Source organism: Petaurus breviceps, unplaced genomic scaffold, assembly GCF_028583685.1.
Source record: "Petaurus breviceps papuanus isolate PSGF00001 unplaced genomic scaffold, PetGlider_PUasm1.0 90696, whole genome shotgun sequence".
NCBI classification, from domain to species: Eukaryota; Metazoa; Chordata; class Mammalia; order Diprotodontia; family Petauridae; genus Petaurus; species Petaurus breviceps.
This window is the reverse complement of record NW_027187314.1, coordinates 7,533,725-7,558,923: the sequence shown is the minus strand read 5'-3', so window position 1 is coordinate 7,558,923 and position 25,199 is coordinate 7,533,725. Positions and strand designations below refer to the sequence as shown.

Genomic DNA, 25,199 nt, shown 5'->3' with positions numbered 1-25,199 from the left:
CACACACACACACACACACACACACACACACACACACACACACACACCACTTTTACTTAATGAAGTATTTAATTTAGGTCACTTTACTGAAGTCTGAATTGGGAAAATCCTTGCTCTCAAGAAACGTCAGGTAAGGACAAGTGGATAGATAGATAGTCACCACTCTAAATGTAATTAAGGAGAGAGTTCTCTTCTAAAAATGATACTTCTAGTGCATTTCCACATAGAATATTGTTATGTCTTGCTTAAGTTGGTTAATGATATATTAAAGGGATTAATTTTACTACAGGTATACAAATTGTAGAGGCTTCTGTGTTTGCCCAGAGACATCTTGAGTGATATAATGTTTTGGGGGAGGAGTGGAGAAGGAGAGCATTCTGAGTCTGTAACAAAGAACTTAAAATTTAGCATTTTGAGAATACAGGAAGTTCCTAAATAGTGAACTATTTAGACAGATAGTTGAAGAATATATAGTTCAATCAGTTAAAATAATCACTACAGCCTGAAAAATAATTCAAATACCATTGTTCTATTGACCAACTCTAGTTAAAGCTTAGCACATAAATAGTGTATGTCTATACTTACGTAACCCCTTCTAAATCATCCAACGCAGATTAAGCACAGTAATTTTATATTCTTAAAATTTTAATGTCAGGTGCTCTCCTTAACATCCTCTCCCATGATTTGTGTTGACTTATAAAAGAGCTAGTTATTGGACATGTGTCTTCCAGTTCCCAGGGCTAGGGTTTGGCCAAGATCACAAAGAGAAAAAAACAAAACAAAAACAAAATATTCTTTTCCCTCAGGGGCCCAATATTTAATTAAGGGAGACAACATGTACTTATAGGTTTATTCAAAATAGATAAAAAATTTTTTTTGTTGTTGTCCTGGGGATGAAGTGGTGACCCTTGTAACTGGGAGGAATCAGGAAGCATTTCATGTAGAAGATAGGAATCAAATTGAGTCTTTAATTTTGATCTGCACAAAACATTTAGCAAGGCAAACATATCATTAAAGGCATACATAAAGGATGTCAAGGGCATCCACTACCTTACATTACTTGTTCAACTCTTCTATGTCATTGGAAGGGAAGGTCAATGGTCTAACAGTTCAATTATAGCTCAAATCGAGAAGTGTCAATGTACTTTACTACAGCCAAAAACACACCATCCATGAATAAACCACATTTCCAGTCAGGAAAGAAATCCATGTTGAAAGTTACAATATATGTCTATAGCAGAGATTATTTGTATATACTAATTGTGTAAAATATATATATATGAGTTTATTCTTGTGAAAATTTATACAGTAAATTTCACTTTTACAGTGAAATTCATGTTAAAACTTCTTCAGTATATATACAGGAAATGAAGCAGAGGCCCTTTAAAGATTATGAAAATTAGGATGAGAAAAGAATATTCATTTTCCTATTTCCCCAAGATACCCATTTCATCTCAGCTAGGGTTCTTGGAACTGTATCCAAATGTCGCATTGCAAATGAATAGTTATGGAGTATTACTGTACATGCCTACTTTCAACATTATAAAACAGTCTACATATCACTATCATAAAACTTTCTCTAAGTATTAAGACATATTAAATTAACTGGAGAATAGAAGATGCAGCAAAATGTTTTTCCAAACAGAATTAAATGATGTTTTTCCCTACTTTAAAATTAAAGTAGCAAAGAAGCAAAACTCTAAGAGCTTGGAATTTTAAACTATTCCCAAAGAAAGTATTGAAAAAAAAAAACAACAAAACAAAAGGCTTCATCCATTTTGGCACATTTCAAAGGTAAAGAGTTTTAAAGAGTAATAAAAGGCAGAGAATAAGGGACTTATTTGTCTCTTAAACACAGAATTAAATTCACTGTCTCCCATTAATGCTCAAGGGAATTCATGTACATAAATCATTTTGGCGTATAATGAAATTATTTCTTAAGATTTCCTCAGTTTTACTCCGTTTAATTTCACTTTTTTTTAAAGAGTAGCACCATGGGTCTTACTAAAAGGAAACCTATAAATAGCAGGAATGCAGCAAGAAAATATAAACTTAAATATCACCTTAAAGAGTAACCTTTGAGGTAAATTTTGACCATTCTCATTCTAATGCTAATAAACCTCCTCATTATTATGGTTGATGCCCTTTTCTTTATGTTCTCATTTAACATCAGTAAAGTTTTTATTTGAATATCATAATTGCTGCATTTTTAAGAAATATTGTTCAGTAATAACATAAAATTTTAGTTAGATTGTCTCCATTAAAGTCTTTTCCAGATCCAAATCTATTATCTTATCCTCCTGTAATGACCTATTACTTGTCAAATTGTATCACAACAAAAATATGGCATTTAAATGTGAGTCAATTATTTACTTCTTTGAACTATATCTTCAATATGCTTTGTATGTCTTTAAAGTATATGTTCAATATGAAAAAATCCTAGTCTAACAAATTTTAGGAGGTTGTCTTTTGGGTATTTGAAATATATTTCTAAATAACCAGAAATCTTTCTGGAGTGGCAAAATAAAATTTCCCTTCATCTATCTAGTTAATAATTCTCAGTAATTACACATTTGGGGTTTGTATCTTTTCTTACTACTCTCCTTAATTGTATTATATATAAATTCCTCCTTATTTTTTGTGGTACATTTCTTTGACTGCCTCTAATTTACTTTGTTTTTCCCCCACTGATATATTCTGAGGCACCTTCATCTAAACTACAAAGATATTCATGAAAAAAAAGATATAGAATCATAAATGGTCAGTGATCAAAACTATTATGTGAATATAAAAAAATGCCGCTACTAAAACAGATGAAGTGTGGGTAATTAATAAGAAAATTATAATGCTGCCATTACCCTTCAAATAAAATGTTATTCCTTCCAAATGAATTAGTATTAATTTAAAATAGTGTTTTAAACTTCACATCTATGGTGTTAATTCCCTTTTTAAAAAATTTCCTACAGGAAAGTACTACATTTCAGGTTAAAGTTTTCACCAGTCCTCTTTTGTGTTCAAATACTATATTCTCTTCACAGAGAGCTGTTATTTAGATTTATAATCTATATATCCATAGAAAATGAAAATGACATCCAATGAAGAGAAAAGCATCTACCAACTATTGTCCATGGTCATATTCTAGACTGATCTATTTCTAAGCCAAAGTTCTCAGGAGAAAGAAATCCTTTAGCAATTATAATGAATACTGATGAGGAATGAAAGAACTTGTCCCTAAACTCCATCCCAACAGATTTACTTTTCCCCTTGGTCCCTTTCTAAATATGCATTTTTCTACAGAGGAAAGCAGAATATTTGCCAATTGCCTCCTAACCATTAATCATTGCATCTAAAACTGTTGGAAGTTTCATCTGACTAGACACAAATAAAAACCAATATATGTATGAGAAAAAGATAAAATATTCAAAAGTCATAATAATACAAGGTAATGTAACTTGACAACTCTCATTTTAATGATGAAACTCTCTACTTCAGATCCAAGGTTTGCTCACTCATTTGGAAAGTAAGAAGCAGAAATCTTATTCTAGGTCCTTTGCATGCAACTTCATTACCTCTCCACTGTCCCACTAAAGGTTATTTTTTCATTCACACTTTCCCCTAAACATGATGCTTGTAATCTTGTTTTAATTAATTTAGCTTCCATTACTTATATAGAGTTGAAAGGTCAGTAATAGACCAAAAGGCAGGTAATAAGAGTTGAAAGATGTTTGCAGAACACAAGGTCTTCTTGTAATGATAGTGGAACCAACCTCTGAATATACATTTTTAAGAGTTTTATTGATATCTTATTTCTTACACAATTGTCATTTACCACTAAAATCTCTCCAAAAATGACTCCATACCATTAAAGCAGATGAGAGAGAGAGAGAGAGAGAGAGAGAGAGAGAGAGAGAGAGAGAGAGAATTTCTTAGGCATTTGCTATGTGACTGACACCATACATGAACAAGAAAGTGAAAGAAATAAGATAGTTCTTGCCTTCAAGGAACTTACATTCTAATAGGGCAAGTGATCATATAAAGGATAGCTACAAATATATGAGTGGGAGGGCTCTTCGCATGGAAGTACGGATGTGTAGATGGCCAGAAAATGTCATGGAAGCCTGGTGCCAGAAAAGATAAGGTAAAAAGAGACCCACAGGAATAATCCTGGGTTATGTGACTGTGTTTTTGTTAGGGGAGGGAGATGACCACAATATCCAGAATATAGGCAGCATGTTAATGATAGGTCCAGGAAGTGGTTTAGTGCCCTGGTTCTGGGACAGGTAAGTAGGAAAAGAGGAGGGAAAGAAGACCTAAGGGTCAAATTCAAGATTGTATGGGGGAGAATGATGGTATAGGAAGCATGGCGAGGAGATGGCCAATAAAGAAATTTTCACTGTTTCTTCTCAGGATCCAAGATTACTCACTACAATTATTCTGATTCCAGCTGTCATTTAGCATTTTTTTTTACTTCATTGCAGTCATTGTTTATATTGTTCTCTTGGTACTTTTTACTTCTTTCTGCAACACTATGTGTTCCCAAGCAAACATGGATTTTAAGTCCTCCAAATAAAGTACTAATTAAATACATGGGTGGGGCAAATATCTGTTCCAGTCACACTGAATGTAAGCCCCCAGAGCAAGGCTTATTTACATGCAGATACAATAAAAATTAGAAACTAGAATAGATACACACACTTATAGGTTCATATTTATGTATCCATATATATATATATATATATATATATATATCTTATTTAATATATAGGCATTTACTCTCTTCTCCTTTCTTTGCAAAGGTCAGGATTATGATTGTACAACATTACATACATTTGATATATTCCTGGATTCTGCCAAAATATTTTTTAACCTCTTTTTTTTTCTTTGTTTAAAGGGATGACATTTTTATTCTTTGATATTCATTCAATCCATCACAATAAAAATCCTGGTATTTGTCATCTATCAGTCTCTATAATATAACCTTACTTTCTTCAATGAGTTCAGTCCCTGGCTCATAGTCTTTCTCTCTTATGCAAATCCTGTATATCAATATACATAGGGATATTTTTTCCAATATCTTAACTTCTCAATTCCTTAAATGTACTCATTTCACATGACCTGTTCCTCCATCCCACCTCAGCTAAAAACAGAGATGATCATACCCTGATCTTGCTATCACTTAAAAATGTATGACAAACACTGAAAATTCCTTTATTTGATCATAATATCATCCTTCCACCTCTTTCTGTTCCTCACAACCAACACCCTTCTTCATCCTACAATCCCTTGAAACCTCAGTTATCTTTTATCTAATTACTGCAACAGTTACACTCTCCTCCTTTCCCCATTTTGATAACTTGGTGAACCAGTTCAACTCTAAAATATTCCCTATTTTAAAGTCACATGCAGTTTTATTCTATTGCCAATATTCTCCTATTTCAGACTTGAATGACTTCCACCATCTGTTGCCTTTGTTGCTACTCATATGCTCCTGAAGAAAGCTGGAAAAAAATCACGAAACCCTGATAACTAGGTCCCTTATACATTTATTTTATATTATTTCAACTGGGCTCCCAGTCCTTTTATACATCACTCATCAACTCACTAACTAGATGAATACAGTAGCTTTTCCATACTTTTTCATACCTCCTTAAACTTCCTAGGTCTCCTCCTGCATTAACCCTCTCCATTGAGAAACCCTTCCCTTCAAAGTTACTAAGTATCTCTTAATTGCAAAATCTCATGTGTTTTTTTCCTCAATTCATATCATCCTTGGCCTCTATGCAATCTTTGACAATATTGCTAAAACTATCGCTCATTTCCTTAGTACTCACTTTTCTTCAGGTTTTTGTGACACTGTATTCTATCTTGGTTATCTTCCTACCTCTCTGAACATTTATTCTCTGCCACCTTTATTGGATCTTCATTTAGATCATACTTTCTAATTATGGATTTCCCCCAGGGCTTTGTCCTGAACCTTCTTTTCTTCTTTCTCTATACTATTTCACTAGGTGATCACATTGGGTCCCATAGTTTCAATTATCATCTGTATGCTGATGATTTTCAAATCTACTCAACCAGCTCTAATGTCTTTTCTGACCTCCAGTCACCCATCTTCAAATGCCTATTAGACATCTTGAACTAGATATCCTGCAGACATCTTAAAATCAATATGCCCAAGATTGAACTTCTTATCTTCCCATCCAAACCTTCCCATCTTCTGAACTTCTCTATTACTATCACGTGTAACACTATCACAACTCAGTGGCCCAGATTCACAACTTAGGTTTCAACTTCAATTCCTTCCTCTTTTTCCAGCCCCCATAATTCAAAATTTTCTCAAGTCTTGCTAATTTTTCCCTTCATAATATCATTCATAAATAACTCCTTTTCTCCTTTGACTCTGCCACCACCATGACACAAGCCCTCATAACTTCATATGTGGACTATTGCCATATCATTCTGGTTGACCTCTCTGCTTCCTTCTGCTTGCTCTTCAATTTAACTGTCAATTTAATCCCTAAGTGTAACTCTGATCTTGTAACATACAACCCACCCATCCTACCCATCCATCCCCATTTAATCAATTCTAAATCCTGCCTTCAGGATCAAATACAAAATCTTTCATTTTGCATCTGATACCCTTCATAATCTGTTCCCCTTCTACCCTTACAATTGTCTTTTACTTTAAATCCCAGTCTATATTTTGCAAATTAGTGACACTTGCTTTTCCTCACACAGGATATTCCATCTCACAACTCTATATATTCTCCATCCTCTGCCCCTTTGTATCTTTCTTGATGATCTTATCTTGAGGGAAAGAATTCTTTCCCTCATCTCTGCCTCTTTGATTACAAGTTTTACATCAAACTGTAGCAAAAAGTTTCTTCAAGAAGCCTTTCCCCATCTTCATTAATATTAATGTGTTCCCTAGGGGCGGCTAGGTGGTGCAGTGAGTAAGGCACTGACCCTGGAGTCAAGAGGATCTGAGTTTAGTTCCGGCCTCAGACACTTAACACACACACACACACACACACACACACACACACACACAAACTAGGCGTGTAACCTAAAGTTACTTAACCCCAATTGCCCTCCAAAAGGCAAATATATATAAATGCATTCCCTCTAATGTTTATCTCCAATTTATCCTCTATGTATCTTGTTTATACATAGTTGTATGCATGTTATCTCTTATATGAGATCGTGAGTTCCCTGAGAGCAGTGAATGTCTTTTTTCTCTTTTGCATGTTCTTTTGCAAGGCTGCTTAAAAAACCCTCTTGACTGTGTGACTGAAAAGAGGATGTGGAAGAACATATTCAGAAGTGAAGATGATATGAAACAAACTATAGCAGTATTTTAACAAGAAACTTGAAAACGCTATAAGACATTTTGAAGATATGTGCATCTACAATAATTTGTAATGATACACATATTTATCAGATACATATTTTCTTTATATCAGCTTCTATAAGTTCTATCAGAACACTCTACAAATAATGATCAGTCTACTTTCCACACTTGTGGGGTCACCTTTGCCTTTTCTTATTAGTGCTTCTCATAAAAACTCAAAAGGCAGAAGCCACAATTGCACTATGAAAAAATCTATTCAGTAATAAAGACTGCAAATGTTCCCATGAATAATGTCAAATGCTTTATTTCTAAAGCCATATATAACTTAAGAACAATAATACCTGCTGTAATCATCAAATATTTCATAAACATATATATTTCCAAAGTTTTTGAAAACTTCATGAATTCTTTTCCCTTAATACCTCTATCAAGAAGACCATAAAAGCTATAACTGGTCTATTACATTTCTAATTTGTTTCTTAAATTAATAGCAACGGGGGAGTAATCCAATGTGACAAAAAGAAATGCATCCCCAACATGTGTACAGAGATCTCCTATTGTTTCAAATTAGAACTGTTAATGAATAACAAATATCTAATTCTTATTGTCTATGAAGTGACCATATGTTAAAAATCTAAAGCAAAGCCTTTATCCTCCCAGGAATATTATTATGAAATCAAGTCAACAAACTTTTAATTGGTGAAAACTTACAGGGTATACTACATCACAATTAAAATATTTGTTACTAAAATATTTAAGATAAATATGAAAATAGTAATAAGGAAATAAAATACCATGATATTATTAACAAACATACAACTAATAAATACCATGGGATTTTTAATTATGCTTCATTATTTGATTCTAGAATAAGTAGAAATATACTGTACCAATTATTGGGATGGAAAGTGAGATAATCAATCATTTTATAGCCTCCAGAACTGACAAACATTACCATACATCAAAAAGAGTTGTTTTCAATGTTGGTGGTATTTTTTGTTTCATAGTTGGTGGTAATGTTTTCTTATTTTGTTTTGTTTTGTTTTCATGTCTGTGTGTGTTGTATAGCTTAGGTATCACTGATTTTTCTAAGTTGGACATTGCAGGAAGCTATATAGCATCATTATTCTTTTAAAGTGAGGATGCTATCTTTCTTTCCAAAAGCACTCCTCTGCCTATTGACCTATAGAAATTAGTAATTATTCTCTTCTATTCAATTATCCAGCTACTTTTCTAAAGACAAAGTACATCCGGAAGTAGGAGAAATGGATATAGGATAGAGAAACGCAGGATTATAAAGGAGTACCATAAAATCACTGATTTAAAACTTTAATGCATCATGATGAAACTGAGGCCCAGAGAGAACCCAGAGGACTTAAACACAAGTCCTCTGCCTCCATATCTACCAAAATTTCATCTGCTCCTTAGGGGCATCAGTACAATAATAATGATATTAAAAGTGTACCCTCTTGAACTGAAAATAACAATATGGCTTCTCAAACTTCTAATTCCCAAAGAAATAGTAACTTAGATGCTTAGAGATGCTATGTCCACTCCCAAACACAAAATCAAACTGCAAGAAGTATAGAACAAATTGCAAATATATGCATGCATGTTATCTAATAGCTTTAATTTATCATAGTTAACTTCATAGAGTATTAAATATGTCTATGTTACACATTTTCTTACATTAGAAAAAACAGTGCCGGGAAACTTCCATTAGACCCAGGGCATTATTAGCAACTCTCCCCCTATAATCTTGTCTGCATAGTTTAAGTAAAATTTGGACTTCTGATAGGTCATTAAGCTCTTCACAGCCTATACATGAAAAACACATAGCCAAAGTAAAATTCGCCAGATTTCTAGTAAAAAGGATCAAAGACGGAAAGTTGGAAGAAACCATATAGGCCATCTACCCAATGCCATCACTTTATAGGTAAAGAACTAAAGTCAAGAGAGTTGAAGCTACCTGGCCTGGGTCACAAAAGAAAGAAGATAACAGAGGCAAAATTCAGATGCAGATTCATCCAGTTCAAATCCAACGTTCTTCCACTGTGCTATGGTATCCCTTAATAAGCTCTAGCTATATATTTCTCAGTCTTAGCTTAAAATGCCACACAGATCAATGATAACTTTGAAAAATCTTAGCTTATGTCAGATAACGATCCTTGAAGACTTGGTTTTCATCAGGACATTAATATCTTGGCATTTTTATTGAAAATTCTACATATCCTCAAGCATATCAACAGAATGCTAAATTGAACCTCAGAAAATTAAGTACAATTGAAACACTTTTCTATGAATAGACCCAAGCAAACCCTTGATATATCAATCACATCTCTATTTAGAATAATTATCATTTTGATAAATTACTTATAGAAAAAAACCAATAAACTCCTACAAATATAGACTAAATGATACAACAAAAAGCTTTAGAAGTTTCCTTAATACTTTTCAGAGGCCCAGTAATTTTTCAATCAGTATCACCTTCAGTTAAAGAGTCATATGCCCTACCACACATATCATGATAGTGAACATAGTTATGTGGAGTACTTCCAAGAAATATGAGAGGAAATACAACCTTACAATATAATACAACAATAAATCAATCACCAGTTATCATTTGGCCCCTCAGAACGATTATCTACTTAGAAATTTTTGAATTTATATCACTAATGTTTCTGATTCCTTCATTAAAATCAATGTGTTAGTGTTTGGTCATTGCATAATAATTAATCCATTCGTCACTAAGGGAAAATTTCCCTAAATATGTTCATTAAATTTTAAAATTTTTCAGTAAATGCAAATCCTTTCAATACTTTCTTTTATATTAATTTATGTGTAACTACTTACTAAATTATATGGGATTTTATTTCCCATGATATTTATTGTTAATAGCCTTGGTTCTTATTCTAATTCTTAATTCATTTAAATTAGCTAAAGACTAAGCTTTAAAAAAATCTGTCCGTGAAAGTACTGATATTTAAAATATGGCTTTCAAAAGTCAAGAGAGATATTTTTAAAATAATGAGAATAGTTTTATTCCCCAAATAAAATTTTCATATATAAATGCTTTAAAAAAAAAACTATTGTGTACAAGGATCACTTACAGAGATAAAAAACTATACCAGAATAAACATTATCCATAAAAATTCTCCTTTATACTACTGTGTTCCAATGAAGTCACATTGACATACTGACAGTTTGTCTTGTCCTGAGCTACAAGTAGCTTATTCTGCACTAAAAGAAATTTTTCTGAATTAGAAACAAATTTCAAAAGAGGGAATTTTAGTCTTTAATTTCATATCCTCAGAAAAAAGGTTTCATGTACAAGAATATCACCATTGCCACCATCATGAACATTACCATCAATTTGACCATTATATGATTCTAAGGAATACTCCCAGTGTGGAGGGGGACTTACTGACTTACCTGAACCTCTTTTGGTTACAACCTTCAAGCTCTGAGTGAATGTGGCATATAAGAGAATCAAGTGTGGAATTGGAGCTTTCATTTTCCAGCTCTTAGAGACTGTTCCCTAAAACAGAAACAAAAGAGAGAGAAATTAAGACAAAAGCTAAGCCTTATTGTTGTGATTTTAGTAGAAATATAGTTTTGGTAATCAAATCCTCTAAAATCAACTGTATAAATGTCAACTCTCTTAAATGTCAACTCTCTTCCACCTCAGCATTAAGCAGTAGCTCCTAAATTAATTCAGAAAGGACTGATCCTAAAATGACTGAAGAATAACTCAGCCTAGCCAGGAAGAATGCATTAAAGGCTTATATACACTTGAGGATAAGAACTTTCTGTTTCAGGGAGCACAACTGTATTTACACATATTAGAGTCCCTTTAAAATTACCATTGAGATGGATTTTTAAAGGAAGGAAATTAGCAAATATTGCCATTGATTTTAAGATATTTTACTCTGTATTAAAAGATGGTTGTATTTAGTACTATTCTTACTAGTTGAAGAGAAAAAAAAATAAAATCTATACCAACTATGACTTAATTGAATTTCTTCTAATTTCAAAACTATAAAATCAAAGGAGATGATTTTTAAACTGGTTAACACATGCATGACGTGTATCAGGCACTTAATAAATGTTTATTTTAATCATCCACCCACAAGAAGCTGCCTCAAGAGTTAAAAATATATATTTTTAAAGGTCTTCTGACCCCATTGAAAGCAAGTTCACTTTCTCTGTGATAGTTGCAGGCAGACACGGTATCTTTTCATTTATAGTGCTCTCAGAGGGATACTAAAGAGCCCAGAGCCTACATTTTAGAAAGGGAAAAACACATCAGTTGTAATTAACTGAAATGGTCATTTTCATCCTCAGAGAATTTTAAAAAAATGGAAAAGACTAGGTGTACTTCAAAGAAAGGAATTTTTAAAAAGGTACATGGTAGAACTGTTCAAATATATTGTCAACTCAACCACATGTTTCTTTTTCAAGACATTTGAAAAGGAATATAAAACCTTCAATAACTATGATTATGTCTTTATTAAAGATGTGAAGGCTGGAAAGAGTGGCTTGATAGTTTTTTTTTTTGGCTGTTTTGTTTTTTGTTTTTTTCTACCTCCTGGAGACACAATGCTTATGTACTTACAAGATTTTCAATTATCAATTCATTCACATACATAGTTCTAATATATTTGAGTTCATCAGAAAAATCCGTTTTTTATTCACAAAGAGTCACTACCATCCTTATAAGCTATTATTATTAAACTATAAAGTAAGGAGGAAAAGAAATGAAGATCTAAGCCATTTGACATAAGAATTCCTCTTAAGACAAAAACTTACAAAGCTTTCCAGTTTGAATTTTCTGCCTCAAGACCTTCAATACTTACATAATGAAAGAAATGAAGGCAGTCTGGTTAGAGCATGAAATTCTATCAGGCACATACACCAAACTGTGCCACATTCTATTACAAACCTGAGTCATGCATTCCTAAGACCAAAATCCCATTTCTCAGCCACTGCACTAACTGTGACTGCAGTAAAGCCCGAAGTTGATATCTCCAGCCTTCAGTTTAGCAGCAAGAGTCAGCTCCTCTCTCAGTGTGAGTCTAATAAATGCTGCCCAGGGAGGTACAGGATCTAACTCTGCACAGCAAGATCCTCCAGCAAATACTCACTGTGAAACTATCTTAGTATTTTATTCTTGTCTAAAATAATATTTTCATTTTATTTCCAAAAGGATGCATGTTAGAGTCCAAGGATATTTTAAACATTTAAATAGGTCAGGGAAGCATCAAATTGGAAAAAACAAACCATAATTGAATAACCTGCTCCTTTGAATATTTTAAAAATAATAATAATAAAGGTTGAACATTTTTATTTTAAGGATTTAAATTTTACTCAACATAAACTAAGTCTCATGTCACTTCTATGAGGTAATTGCATCTTATTAAACAGAAGGACAGATAAAATATGACTAGCTATGATAGGCTGTGAGATAATTATTTCATGGTTTGAATTTTTATCCTAAAATAGGTAAATCCTCATCCATATGTGCTATCATGTATTTGAGGCATAAGGATATTACTGACCTAAAAGAAAAGCATTAGCAATTTATGGATATTGAAAGGAAAAAAGTCAAAGGCAGACCTTTACTTCTTTTTTTTTTTTTTAATAAGCAATTGGGGTTAAGTAACTTGCTCAAGGTTACACGGCCAGGTGTTTCTGGGTGGGTGCCAAGTGTCTGAGCCCGGGATTCGGTCTCCAGGTCTTCTCAACACTGGAGCCGATGCTCCCACTCGCTGTGCTACCTGGCTGCCCCAGACCTTTACTTCTTCATGTAATATTCCTTTTGGTACTTTATTTCTTCACTCTGAGTCATTCATATGTAATAACAACTCAAAATCGTATAAGAAATTAGAGTCAAATGAAGAGAGCACACAGTTGGAAAATGTTACTGTCACTTTGATTTGGGGGAAGTTCTATCATCTTTTATCTCAGTGGCTTAATCTGCAGACCTGGAATATTATGCATATTTAGACTGCTTTTGTGCCCAGAGGGGGAAAAATAACATATCCAAAGTAGTATCACACAACTGCCAAAATCTGTATGTTTTGAAGTGACTTTCCTGTTTAAGGTGATATTTAAGTTTAAATTTTCTTGCTATATTTCAAGGAGTTGACAGTCTGTGGAAATAAACTACATAGACAAGTAAATAAAAAAATAGAGATAAAATATGTACAAAGTATTTTCTGAGGGCAGGGAGGAGCACACTAGTAATTGGATTAAGATAGTTTCCTTTTAAAATGTGGCACTTGGGCTGAACTCTAAAGGATGTTAAGGATTTGAAGTGGCAGACATGGGGAAGGAAGGGATTTCAGGCTTGACTGACAATTTGTGCAACGGCACAGAGATCAGAGATCATTGTGTACAGGAAACAGCAAATAAGTCAATTGGCAAAAACCTTAAGGAAGATAAAGTAAGGAATATGAAGTAAGCCTTGACATGTGGGTTGGAGACAGATCATCATGGGTTTTAGAGGTCAAGCAGAGGTTAGATGCTGCAGGCAAGAGAGAGTCAGTGGAATTAAGAGAGCAAGGTAGAGAAATGTTTGAATCTGTGCTTTAAGAATATCAATTTGGCTGTGGATGAATTAGAAAGAGGAAATAAGGAGGATCTGGAGAGCAGGCTAGAGAGTACAGAGAAGGGGACTAATAGAGCATGTGAAGGAAGACAAGTATCTGAAAGGTGCAGAAGAATAAGGATTGGAGGATGACTCTAAGGTTATGAACTTTCTTAACTTTTAAAAGGATAGTATTACTTTTAATATATAAAGGAAAGATAGGACTGAGGATGAGTTTTGGAGAAAAGATAATTAAGTCTACTTAAGATATTTTGCATTTGAGATATCTATGGGGCTTCTGGAGACTCTAGATGGCACAGTGGATAGAGCACCAGGCCTGGAGTTGGGAAGACTCATCTTCCTTAGTTCAAATCTGGCCTTACTAGCTGTGTGACCCATGGCAAGCCACTTGACCCTCTTTGCCTCAGTACCTTATCTGCAAAATGAGCTGCAGAATGAAATCGCAAACCATTCCAGAAGTTTCGCCAAGAAAACCCCAAATGGGGTCAGACTGAAATGACTGAACAGCAATAACACAACATGGGCCTTATTAGAAGTGTCTAATCAGGAGTTTATGATGTGGTACAGGAGATCAAGAACAGGACTAAGGCTAGATATACAGATCTGGGAATTGTCTGAATTAGAGGTACTAGTTGAGACCATAAGTGTTGATGAGGTCACCCAGAGATAGAGTAGAAAGTAACAAGAAGGGGGCCCTGTATAGACTTCTGAAGTATGCTCATGCATAGGAAGTGGGGTCTTGATTCCTAGACTCTCTGAGGGAGGGTAAACCAATTTTTCTAAGGATACAGTGAGTCATTTACTGGCAATTAATCAAATATTTATTTCAGGACTTTGTTTAATGTACAAATACCACATTAGCATTACACAATCCTAGTGATTTAATGTCTGCAAGTTACACTTAGAACATGACTAATACACAGGGTTGTTATAATACATTGTAAATAAATACATAGATAGAATTTTTCATATATGGTTGTATTTGGGGAGGCTTGCATATCCAAACCATAAAAAAAAAATCATCACCTGTCCTAGGTAAATTTTTTTTTCTATGAAATTTTTCTTTGCTAACTTCCTACATGGGTTCAAATTCTACCTCTCATACTTACTACCTATGTAAGTATTAAGCTCATCATAAAACCTGTCTGGACCTTATTTCCTCATCTGGATAATGAGGGGTTTGAATTATATTGCCTCTGAAGTCCCTTTTGGCTCCAGATCGATAATCTTCCATTGCACCTCTGACTCAGACACAGCCCATAGAATAGGGAAGGGCACAGAACTTGCTATCCAGGATGGGTCTGTTCTTGACCTCATGACATGTAGTCATCCACCATCAGGTTAGTTTCCTCTATGCTTAAGACTTGGGCAATTTAGTGTCCAAGAATTCCCAGAAACACTTACAACACATTGAATGCTACCCATGATCTTCAGATCTCCAAAACTGAATTACTCTGCCAAAATTTTGTTCCAGATGATTCTTTTTCTTCTCTACCCCAGAACAATCAACTCTGCAACTTTATACAATAAAGTGGAACAATATTTAACAGATATCAGTCAGAGGTTCTATCTCTGTCTATCTCTTTGTCTCTCTGTGTTTCTATCACTGTTTCTCTCTTTTTCTCTTTGAATCTCTCTCCTTTCATCACATGCCTACCAATGCTTCTTTGTCTTCTGTCTCTGATTATCCTGACATCCTCTTACTTTCCATTCACCTATTTCAGAGCTTTGTCCAAACTACTTGTCATATTCTCCTCTAAAATGTCAGATATTGATATTTTTGGTGTTACTAGGTGTCATTCCCTGCCCCCTAGGTATTAGCATCTTGCCATTTTAAAGTCAGATTCTTGAAGAACTGAGATCCCTTAAGATTAAAGAGAGAAAGACAATCAAAATGGTGAAATTTCAGGTACCTTGGCTGCTGAATAAGATATTTTTGCACAAGGGAATCTTCCAAAAATCTTTCAAATCTAATCATAGCCTGACTATAGTCATTATATGACAACATGCTACGTTATTACAATATTTTTTTGACTAGCTCTGTGACTTCAGGAAAGTCACCTCATTTCTCCAATCTAAGTTTCAGTTTCCTCTTCTATAAAATGAGGAGTATGGGCTAGATTTCTAAAAACTGTCTGCCCTAATAGTTTATACTTTCTTAATATTATTGTATTCCATTTTTCTCAATCTTTGAAAACATGGTATTCCTAAACTTATTATTAAAAAAAAACAACTTTTTTCCTCTAATCAAAAAACCATTTATAAACTGTCCATTTATGCTTGACATAAAGTATTTTTATTACATAATTTACATAATATGATGCATGTTAAGCTTGTGGTATAGATTCCCTATGGAGAGGTTAAAATAGATTCCATATAAGCTCAACAACTAAAATACCAATTTAAATAGTGTTACCAAAAATCATGGAGTTCAAAGCTAATCATGGGGAAAATTGCTTCTTACATTATAAACCTTTAAACTGTTGGGTTGGGGAAAATTAGCACAATTTTCCTTAATAGATCAATCAACCAATCACATACAGGCCACCTGGGCCACTCTGACTTTGAAGACATTTTAAATGTTTAGGGGTCAAACTGCTTCAACAACTTTCCCATAACTTAGAAGATTTACTATATATTCTGTTACTATCAGGAAACAATACATAGTCCTGAATACTGAAATTAAGTCATGTATCATACAAAAGACAATCTTCTAAAAATTTTATCAGTAACTCTATTTTTGCTCCCATGTCACCTAATTACTTATAGTTTTCCATGTGTCATATTTTTCTTGCTCCAAATGTAATTAATCTACCAACTAACATTTGTTAAGCACTAGACACTGGCCAGAGGATGGGTAGATAAAGACAAAAATGCGAGGGTCCCTGCAGTCAAGAACCTTATATCCCATGGGGGAACATCACATGCACGTACAAGTTACTTTCAAATATATTTGAAAAATTAAGCAACTGGAGGGACACTAGGATTTGGATATTGAGGAAAGGCCTGATGTGGGAGGGCACAGTTGAGTTGAGGTTGGAAAAAAGCTGGCAGAAGAAGTGTTTTCAAAACCTTCAAAATGAAATTATATTAACTCAGATGATTCAGTTTGCTTTATGCCTAGATTTTCTTAGGTTTCATGGGGTTTTACTCAGAAATCAAGTGAACACCCATAAAGGCAACCAAGGCAACCAAATAAAAGAGGACAATGGAATGACAGAAGCTTCGGGTGGGGAGGAGAGGAGAAAGAATTTCAATACAATTATTCCAAGACAGCAACTGAATACAAAGGTTCCTGAGAAGACCGGCCTATAGGCAATTTACTTATTTTCAGCAACCAAAGAACCTGCTCAGCCTAAAAAGATAGTACCAAGGGAGAAGGCAGAAACAACCAGGTTAAGAAGAAAAAAAAAACAATCTTATTCAACAATCACTAAGCATGAGATACGTGCCTATTACTTAAAGTGTTTTTCCTATGGGGCCAGCTAGGCGGTGTTTAGGTCTTGGAATCAGAAAGATACAAGTTAGAATCCCACCATTTACATTTAATATCTCCAATCCTGAACAATGATTTCCTCACAGCTTCAGTTTCCTCATATATAAAATGAGGATAATGTTTGTACTACCTAACAATATAGTTCTGAAAATCAAATAAGACATCTTCTCTTAAATGCTGTGAAAGCATAATGTCATATAAATGTTACTACTACTACTACTACTACTGCTGCTGCTGCTGCTGCTACTACTACTTCTATTTCTATTATTACTGCTACTACTACTACTTTTCTGGAGGGGAGATTACTATTTCACTTTAAGGGTTTTTCAGTCTAACTATGAGCCCCTAGCTTTCTGCCATCCTCTAGTTCCTACAAAGAATGCAAGGCCTATGCTCTTTCAAGAAGTTTCTAAATAGAAGTCTAATCTGAGCCCACTGAGTGACTGAGAGCACAGTTCTAAGCTTAAGAATAGCAGGCACAACCAAAGCACAGATGGGAATGCAGTCTGTGCCTTTTACCTCCCTAGAGAACACCGCTGGGGAGAGCCAGCTGGCTGGTTGCACAGTACCCTCTGGTGGCCAGGTGTCAATGAAGCCATTTTTGAATTGCCAGAGCAAAGCGCAAGAGAGAGCAAACTGCCTGCCAGATTCTACATTAACAGCTTATAGCAAGTACCCTATGAGAGCTTTGTAAATCTTTAACACCACATGATGCTGGTAGGACTAGAAAGGGATGAAATAATGAAGGCAAATTAACATTTGCAGGTCTGGACTAGGATGCATAGTCATAAAAGAAAGTTGCTTCAGCACAGCAGATAGATTATAGGGCAATGACTTCAGAGTCAAAGGACCCTAAAATCTCATCACAAATGCTTCCTATCTATGTGACCTCAGACAAGTCACTTAACCTTCCTTAACTGAGGGAGTTGGATTAGATGATCTGCAAGGTACCCCTGCAAGACTTTCTACCTCATGCTCTGGGAACAATAATCAACTCATGCTTACCACTGCTTTCTAGAACTTAGTATACAGTAGGTACTTAAAATGTTTTTATTCATCCATCCATTCTGGTTCTAGATCTATGATCTTATGACCCTACAGAAATCAAAGCTGGAAGAAACCTTAGAGACCATTATTAAGGATTGTTAAAGGGTCCCCTGAACTTCTCTTTGAGTTGCCATATTTTCCAGAAACCCTCAGAACATGGAGGAGACTCTATGTCTAGAATGACATCCCATCCTCACCCAAGCTGACATAATTTGTTGTTTACATCCCAAACTGCACTCTCTCTGTGTGTCCTTGGGAGTCAAAACAGGCACCAGTCAGTCTATATTTAGGCAGAGAAAGTGCTGGTGCAGCTAAAAGCTCACCTTGCAGAGGAGCAGACCCTCTGATCTTTACTGTCTAGCCTTCCCAAGGGAAAAGAATGTAGCTGTTTCCATTGCCTTGCTCCTCCCTTTTGGGAGGGTTTTGATCCTTTTCTTCCTTTAGTGAAACTTTTCCCTTCCCATACAACACCCTTTAAGAGGAGATTTCAGTTTTCTCCTCTTTCCTTTGTTGTACTGTTATAAATATACACATTTCTATATAGATTATGAATTCTTTGAGTTCCACATGCTTGCCTGTTCATTTATATTGAAATAGATCTAGTTTTCACGTAAGTTTTGTGAAATTGTGATTGCCTGTTGACACCATCTAGTCTAGTGGTTTTCAAAGGATGGTTGGGTGATCCATAAGGATCTCCAAGACCATTACAGTAGGTAAGCAAAGTCAAAACTATGATTGTAATAACACTAAGGTATTTCAATTTCTGATATCATAAATATCAATAAACATAATCCACATAAATAAAAGCTTTTAAACAAAAAATACTTTTAAGGGGTTCTGAGGTGTGTGGGGGGTATATTGAGAACCATTGATCTAGTCCACTCAGCTCTCTCATTTTAACAGAAGAAAATTAATAACATTTTTTTAAAATTTTTCTTTCTCATGGTTTCTCACATTCATTATAATTCTCCTTTACAACATGACTAATGTGAAAATATGTATAATAGGAATGTTTACATAAAGCCTATATCAGATTGCTGAATGGGAATTTTTCATTTCTATTATGGTCTGAATTTTTCTCCTCACTGGAGACACCTTCTGGCAATTCATGCCAGCATTTAGGATCATCCTTTTGTCCATGATCCCCTTGGGGACCGAGGGGGAGAAAATTTAAAACTTATGGAATTCAAAGTTGAAAACTAAAAATAAATTAATTAACTAAAAAAAAAAAAAGGCATTTGATCCAATTTTTAAAAAGAGTAAAAAAAATGAGGTCCAGATAGACAAAAAGACTTGCCCAAGGTAACATCTCATTGTAGAACAGAGACTAAAACTAGGGGGTCTCCTGACTCCCATTTATTGTCTCTCTTTATTGTGCTGTATCTCTAGGAATAGAAGACACTAGGCTTGAATTACGGTCCTGTTTCTGCCACTGACTAGTTTGCCATTGGTAGGTAGGCAGAAAAGTATCAAAGGGTTAGAGAATACAAAGTGTCCCAAAAGTCTTAGTGCAGTTTTTAAGCTATTTAACTTTAAAATGGGAGTGGCAAGCTAGTCAATCCCAGATTGAGATTAGAATTGAAGTTCCTGACTTTTTATACCAGAGAGACAGGATAGTGAAGAGAACCCTGGAAAGGGAGTCAGTTAACCTCTGATGAGGTATGAGCTCTCCTTGGACTAGTCCTTGAGGTACAGGCTCTGGGAACCTCCCATGGACTCTTGATTAAATTGTCTCATTTGATGAAGCATTTACATGAGGCAATAAGCCTTATATTGTGTCTGGGCCCAGACCTTCAGCCTAGTTACTAACTGCTAACTACTAGCCTAGTTACTAACCTAGCTTTCCATTGTTCATCTACTTCCCACCCTTGAGCCAATCAAAATATCAGTACACCCTTGAACTGGCCTAGCCCACCATAGTCTGTAGCCTCCAGCTACTTCCCACCCTTAATCACTAATTAACCCCATTAACCCTGAAGACCCTCCCCAAACTCCTTCTCTAGACCACCCCGATTCCTCCTACAACCTTCTGTATATAAGCCCCCCCCCCCCATCTCACCATGTGGTATGGAGCACCATAGAATGTCATAGAATAGTGAGAGTGCCATAAAATGACCTAGCAGAGACTTACTCTGAGTCTAATGCATGAGAACTTTTAAGAAATTTTACTTTTCTTTGGCTGAGAAGACTTGAGTTGAATTCATTTGCCAGGACCCAGCATGTTGGTATTTTGGGGTCTCCAGAGCAACCCTAACCCTCTTAGCAGGTTACCTCTTTATTTTTATGGTTCCCTGACCAGGAAACACTGCTAATCTAGAGTTTTTCTCCAGCCGGGACTGGAAGGTACCTAAGCCTCTATCTTTCCCAGCACTTTGGAAGTGCAGGGTTTTTTTTTTTGTTTGTTTTGTTTTGTTTTGTGGGGGTTTTTTTGCGTGTGTATTTTTTTTGGGGGGGGGCTGCTCTCTCAGGTCCCATTAGGTCAGACAGCTAGGAGGATATTTTGTGCTCAGCCTGACCTCAGGTTTTCGGTCCTATTTGGTTATTTTGGAGAACATGGACATATGCACAGTTTCTGAAGAATGGAAGATAAGGACAGACACCCCATCTGGAAATCATATTCTTTCAATTCTCTTGGCTCTAGGGAACTGGGAAAACTTCAGGTACCTTTTTGTGGGAATTTTTTGTTTGTTTGTTTTTCGAGGATTATTCTCAAACTTTCCTTTATAGAGGAAAGGACTTCCAGGCCCTATGCCTGTAGCTCCCAAAAGTTCACCTTTGGGTTATCTTTTACAACATTGGAAAAAAAAAAAAATTAGTTTCTCTGAAGATCTTAAAAAGGAAAAGTTGTTTGTTTGTTTTTGTTTATTTATTTATTTCTTTGCAACACTGTTTGGCCTAAGCACAGCCTAAAAGATGATGAATTGTGGCCTGTTTTGGGGACTTTAAATATAATACTCTGTTACAGTTAGAATCATACTGTCAGAGAAGGAAGATAGATTGAAATTGCCTACTTAATGGCTTTTGTTGAACTTTCTCAGAACAAAGTTCTCAGGAAAGGCTGTGAGATGATTGAAGTTAGAGCCCCTCTATAGAGGGGCAACGGGGACCAATTAAATGATCCCTTTCCTATGGCTTTGGCCCCAGCCCCTCCCCACTCAGCAACTTCTGCTCAGGTCACTGAGGCAGCTCCCGCAGCCCCTTCTGCTATACCCCAACCCTCTTCCCTTTGGTTCCCCTTCCCTTTTCCTCTAGCCCAATACCCCTCATTCCCTGTCTCCTACACCATCCATATCTCCTACCCTGCATCTCCCAGCATGGGCCCTTCCCCGTCAGGGACCCCCTCCTCAGGTCCCAGTCACTGGTCAAGCTGAAATGCCTCACTCTGTGGCCCCTCCTCATGAGGCAACACCCACTCAGCCCTCAGGCCATACCCCAGAGGCAGTCATAGATGTATCTCCTCTTATAATGCTTCCACTCCTCAGATGCCGGCTGACTTTCCCCCTTGCCAGACAGATCCCCCAGTCTTACAGTCAGATCCAGTTCAGCCAGCACCCCCCAGTCATTCTTTCAGATAAAGTTGGACTTCCAATCTCCCTTCCCAAGCCTGTGTCCCCATAGAACCTTCAGGACTTTTTCCCTTAAGGGAAGCACCTCTCTCATCAGGTAGGACAACTAGAGTGCATGTCCCATTCTCCATTTCAGATCTCAAATTAAAGAAAAGTTGGGTAAATTCTCCAAAAACCCAACAAAGTTTACTGAAGGCTTTTGGGACTTATCCCTGCAATTTGGGATTTCTTGGGGTGATTTGCATATCCTCTTCTCTACCTGTTGTTCCATGGAGGAGAAAAGGATAATCTGGGAACAAGCCCCAAAATGTGGGGATCATTTGGCTAGCAATGACCCCAGAAAATACCCCCCCAGGAACAGCTGCTGTTCCCACTAGTGACCCCAGATGGGATTATCAGATCCTGGAGGACAGAGAAAAGAAAGACCATATGGTATTTTGCCTGTTAGAAGGCCTAAGAACTGCATTTCAAAAGCAAGTAAATTATCTGAATGTTACAGAAATTTCTCAGACAAATCAAGAAAACCCTGCCCTTTTCCTAGATAGAGTTTGTAGAAGTTATTAAAAAGTATACAGATTTAGATCCTGACTCTATAGAAGGGACAGCAATCCTTAACATGTATTTTATTAGTCAGTCTGCTCTAGATATTAGGAAGAAACTGCAAAAATTGGCATTGGACCCCAAACACCTCAGGTCCAGTTACTAGAGATGGCCTTTGGAGTCTTTAATAACAGAGACCTGATTGCAGCAGAGGACAAAGAATGCAGGGAATGAACCAGAGACAGAGAACATGCTCGATTCTTGAATGCTGCCATGGCTAGGAAAAGCTCCTCCAGGGGAACCGCCTTGGAGGAAGCCCAGTCACATGGGCAGGGGAAAAACTTGCTTTCAATGCCACAAAGAGGGTCACTGGTCCAAGGACTGACCCTCCAGGGCAACCCCAAGAGGGATCCCCAGTAACCAACGCCTCTAAGAACTGTGCCCATCTGACCAGGAGGGACATTGGAGGAAGGATGGTTACTGAGGTAAAAGTGGCAGAGCCACCTCCTAGTACTCTGTCCTCTAGTCTTCTCAAGACTTGGAGTGATGGGGAAGCCTGGGGCTTGGCAGTGCTCCCACCTTCTCCATTTCCCTTGCTGGGACCTGGGAAAGCATTAATATCAAAGCTAAGGTTACCTGCTTTCTGATCTATACAGCAGCTACATTCTCTGTTATAATTAATTACTCTGGCCCTATCCAGCCCTAGACTTGTCAGGTCATGGGCAGAGAAGGGAAAACTAAATGATGTTGCAAGACATACCCTTTCCCTTGCCTATTTGAGAATCTGTTGTTTGAACACTCCTTCCTTATTATCTCCTATTGCCCTGGCCCCTTGTTGGGAAGGGACTTGATAGTGAAATTGGGGAGTCAATTTTCTCTAGTTAAACCTCCCATATCCCTTTGCCCTCTGTTCACCAGAACCTCCATGTTTCCCCAGAAGTGTGGGAGACAGTTGAGCCAATTGTCTGGGATCACGAAATTCCTGGGAGAACTACTCATGCCACCCAAGTCCATATACAATCAAGCCTGAGGCCTGGGAAGGACTACAATCATTAATTGAAAAATTCCTAAAATATCAAATCCTTGTCCTTTGCCAATCTCCATGTAACACCCTGATTCTTCCTGTAAAAATAAAAAGCCTAATGGAGAATACCAAATGGTTCAAGATCTCAGGACTGTTAACAAAGCTGTCATCTCTATACACCCCATAGTCCCCAACCCATATACAATACTTATTCAGATCCCTGGGGGCACCCAATGGTTTTCCACCCTAGATCTCAAAGATGCCTTTTTCTGTATACCTTTGCATACAGACTCTCAATACATTTTTGCATTTGAATGGATACTTCCTGAGGAACATGGACAGTCTTACCCCAAGGGTTTCAGGATAGCCCACATTTATTTGGCCAAGCTTTGGGAAGGGATTTAAGGGATCTGAAATTAACTGACAGCAGCTTAATCCAGAATGTGGATGATATCCTTATTTGTAGCCAGGAGGCCTCTTTGGCTGCTGCTACAGAAGCCCTTAATTTCTTGGGTAGCCAAGGGTATAGGGTCTCTTTGGATAAAATCCAGAGAGCACACCAGTCTGTAAAGTATCTGGGCCATGAACTAACTCCTATCTCTCGCTCCTTAACCTCTGAGAGAAAAAAGACAATCTTGTCTATACTTATCCCAGCCACTGAAAAAAAACTTTGAACTTTTCTAGGAATGGCTGGCTTTTGTAGGCTCTGGATCCCAAATTTCGGCCTTATTGCTAAGCCTCTCTATGCTTCTACTCAGGGCCCTGACTCACTCCCTCTAGAGTGGGGTCCTAATCAGACTAAAGCTTTTGAGACTCTGAAAGCTAAACTGACCACCATGCCAGCATTAGCCCTACCTCATTTAGGAAAACCTTTCAGTCTGTATGTAGATGAAAGGAGAAGACAGGCTCTGGGAGTCCTAAGGCAGTCCTTAACCCTGACCCCAGGCCAGTTGCCTATTTTTTAGAAGATTTGACTCTGTGGCTGCAGGATGGCCTTCATGCCTCCAGGTAGTAGCTGCTACAGCCATTCTAATTGAGGAAGCCTCTAAACTTACACTTGTTCAGTCCCTGGAAGTTCTAACTCCCCATCGAGTTCAGAGCATGCTGGAAGAAAAGGGCCACCAGTGGCTGGCTTGTGGCAGGCTCACCAAATATCAAGCCTTGCTCTTAGATAACCCTGACATAACCCTTAGGGTATGCAGCACACTTAACCCGGCAACCCTCCTCTTAGACAGTGCCCACTCAGATGTCATGGTTCATGATTGTGAGGAGACTTTGGATTGTGTTTATGCCAGTCGAACTGATGTGAAAGATTCTCCTCTCCCAAACCCCAAAGCAGTCTGGTACACAGATGGTTCAAGCTTTATTGAACAACGGGGTCAGGAAAAGTGGATATTAAGTGGTCAGCCTTTACTAAACCATAGTGGCCAAACCCTTGCCCCCTGGGACCTCTGCCCAGAAGGCAGAATTGATAGCACTCACCAGAGCCCTAGAGCTAGGGGAAAATAAAGGAGTAAACATTTTCACTGACTCATAATATGCTTTCCATGTTCTACCTGCCTATG

The 25,199-nt window shown here is 36.6% G+C and overlaps 1 protein-coding gene across 1 annotated transcript in view; it reads right to left on the bottom strand.

Annotated features, from left to right (window-relative positions):
* IL1RAPL1 (interleukin 1 receptor accessory protein like 1) overlaps positions 1-25,199 on the bottom strand; it is a 1,610,170-nt gene that overhangs the window by 1,341,649 nt on the left and 243,322 nt on the right. The window contains exon 3 of the mRNA XM_069065664.1: positions 10,784-10,889. Coding sequence (XP_068921765.1) covers positions 10,784-10,889 — 106 coding nt within the window. The remainder of the gene's footprint in view (positions 1-10,783; positions 10,890-25,199) is intronic.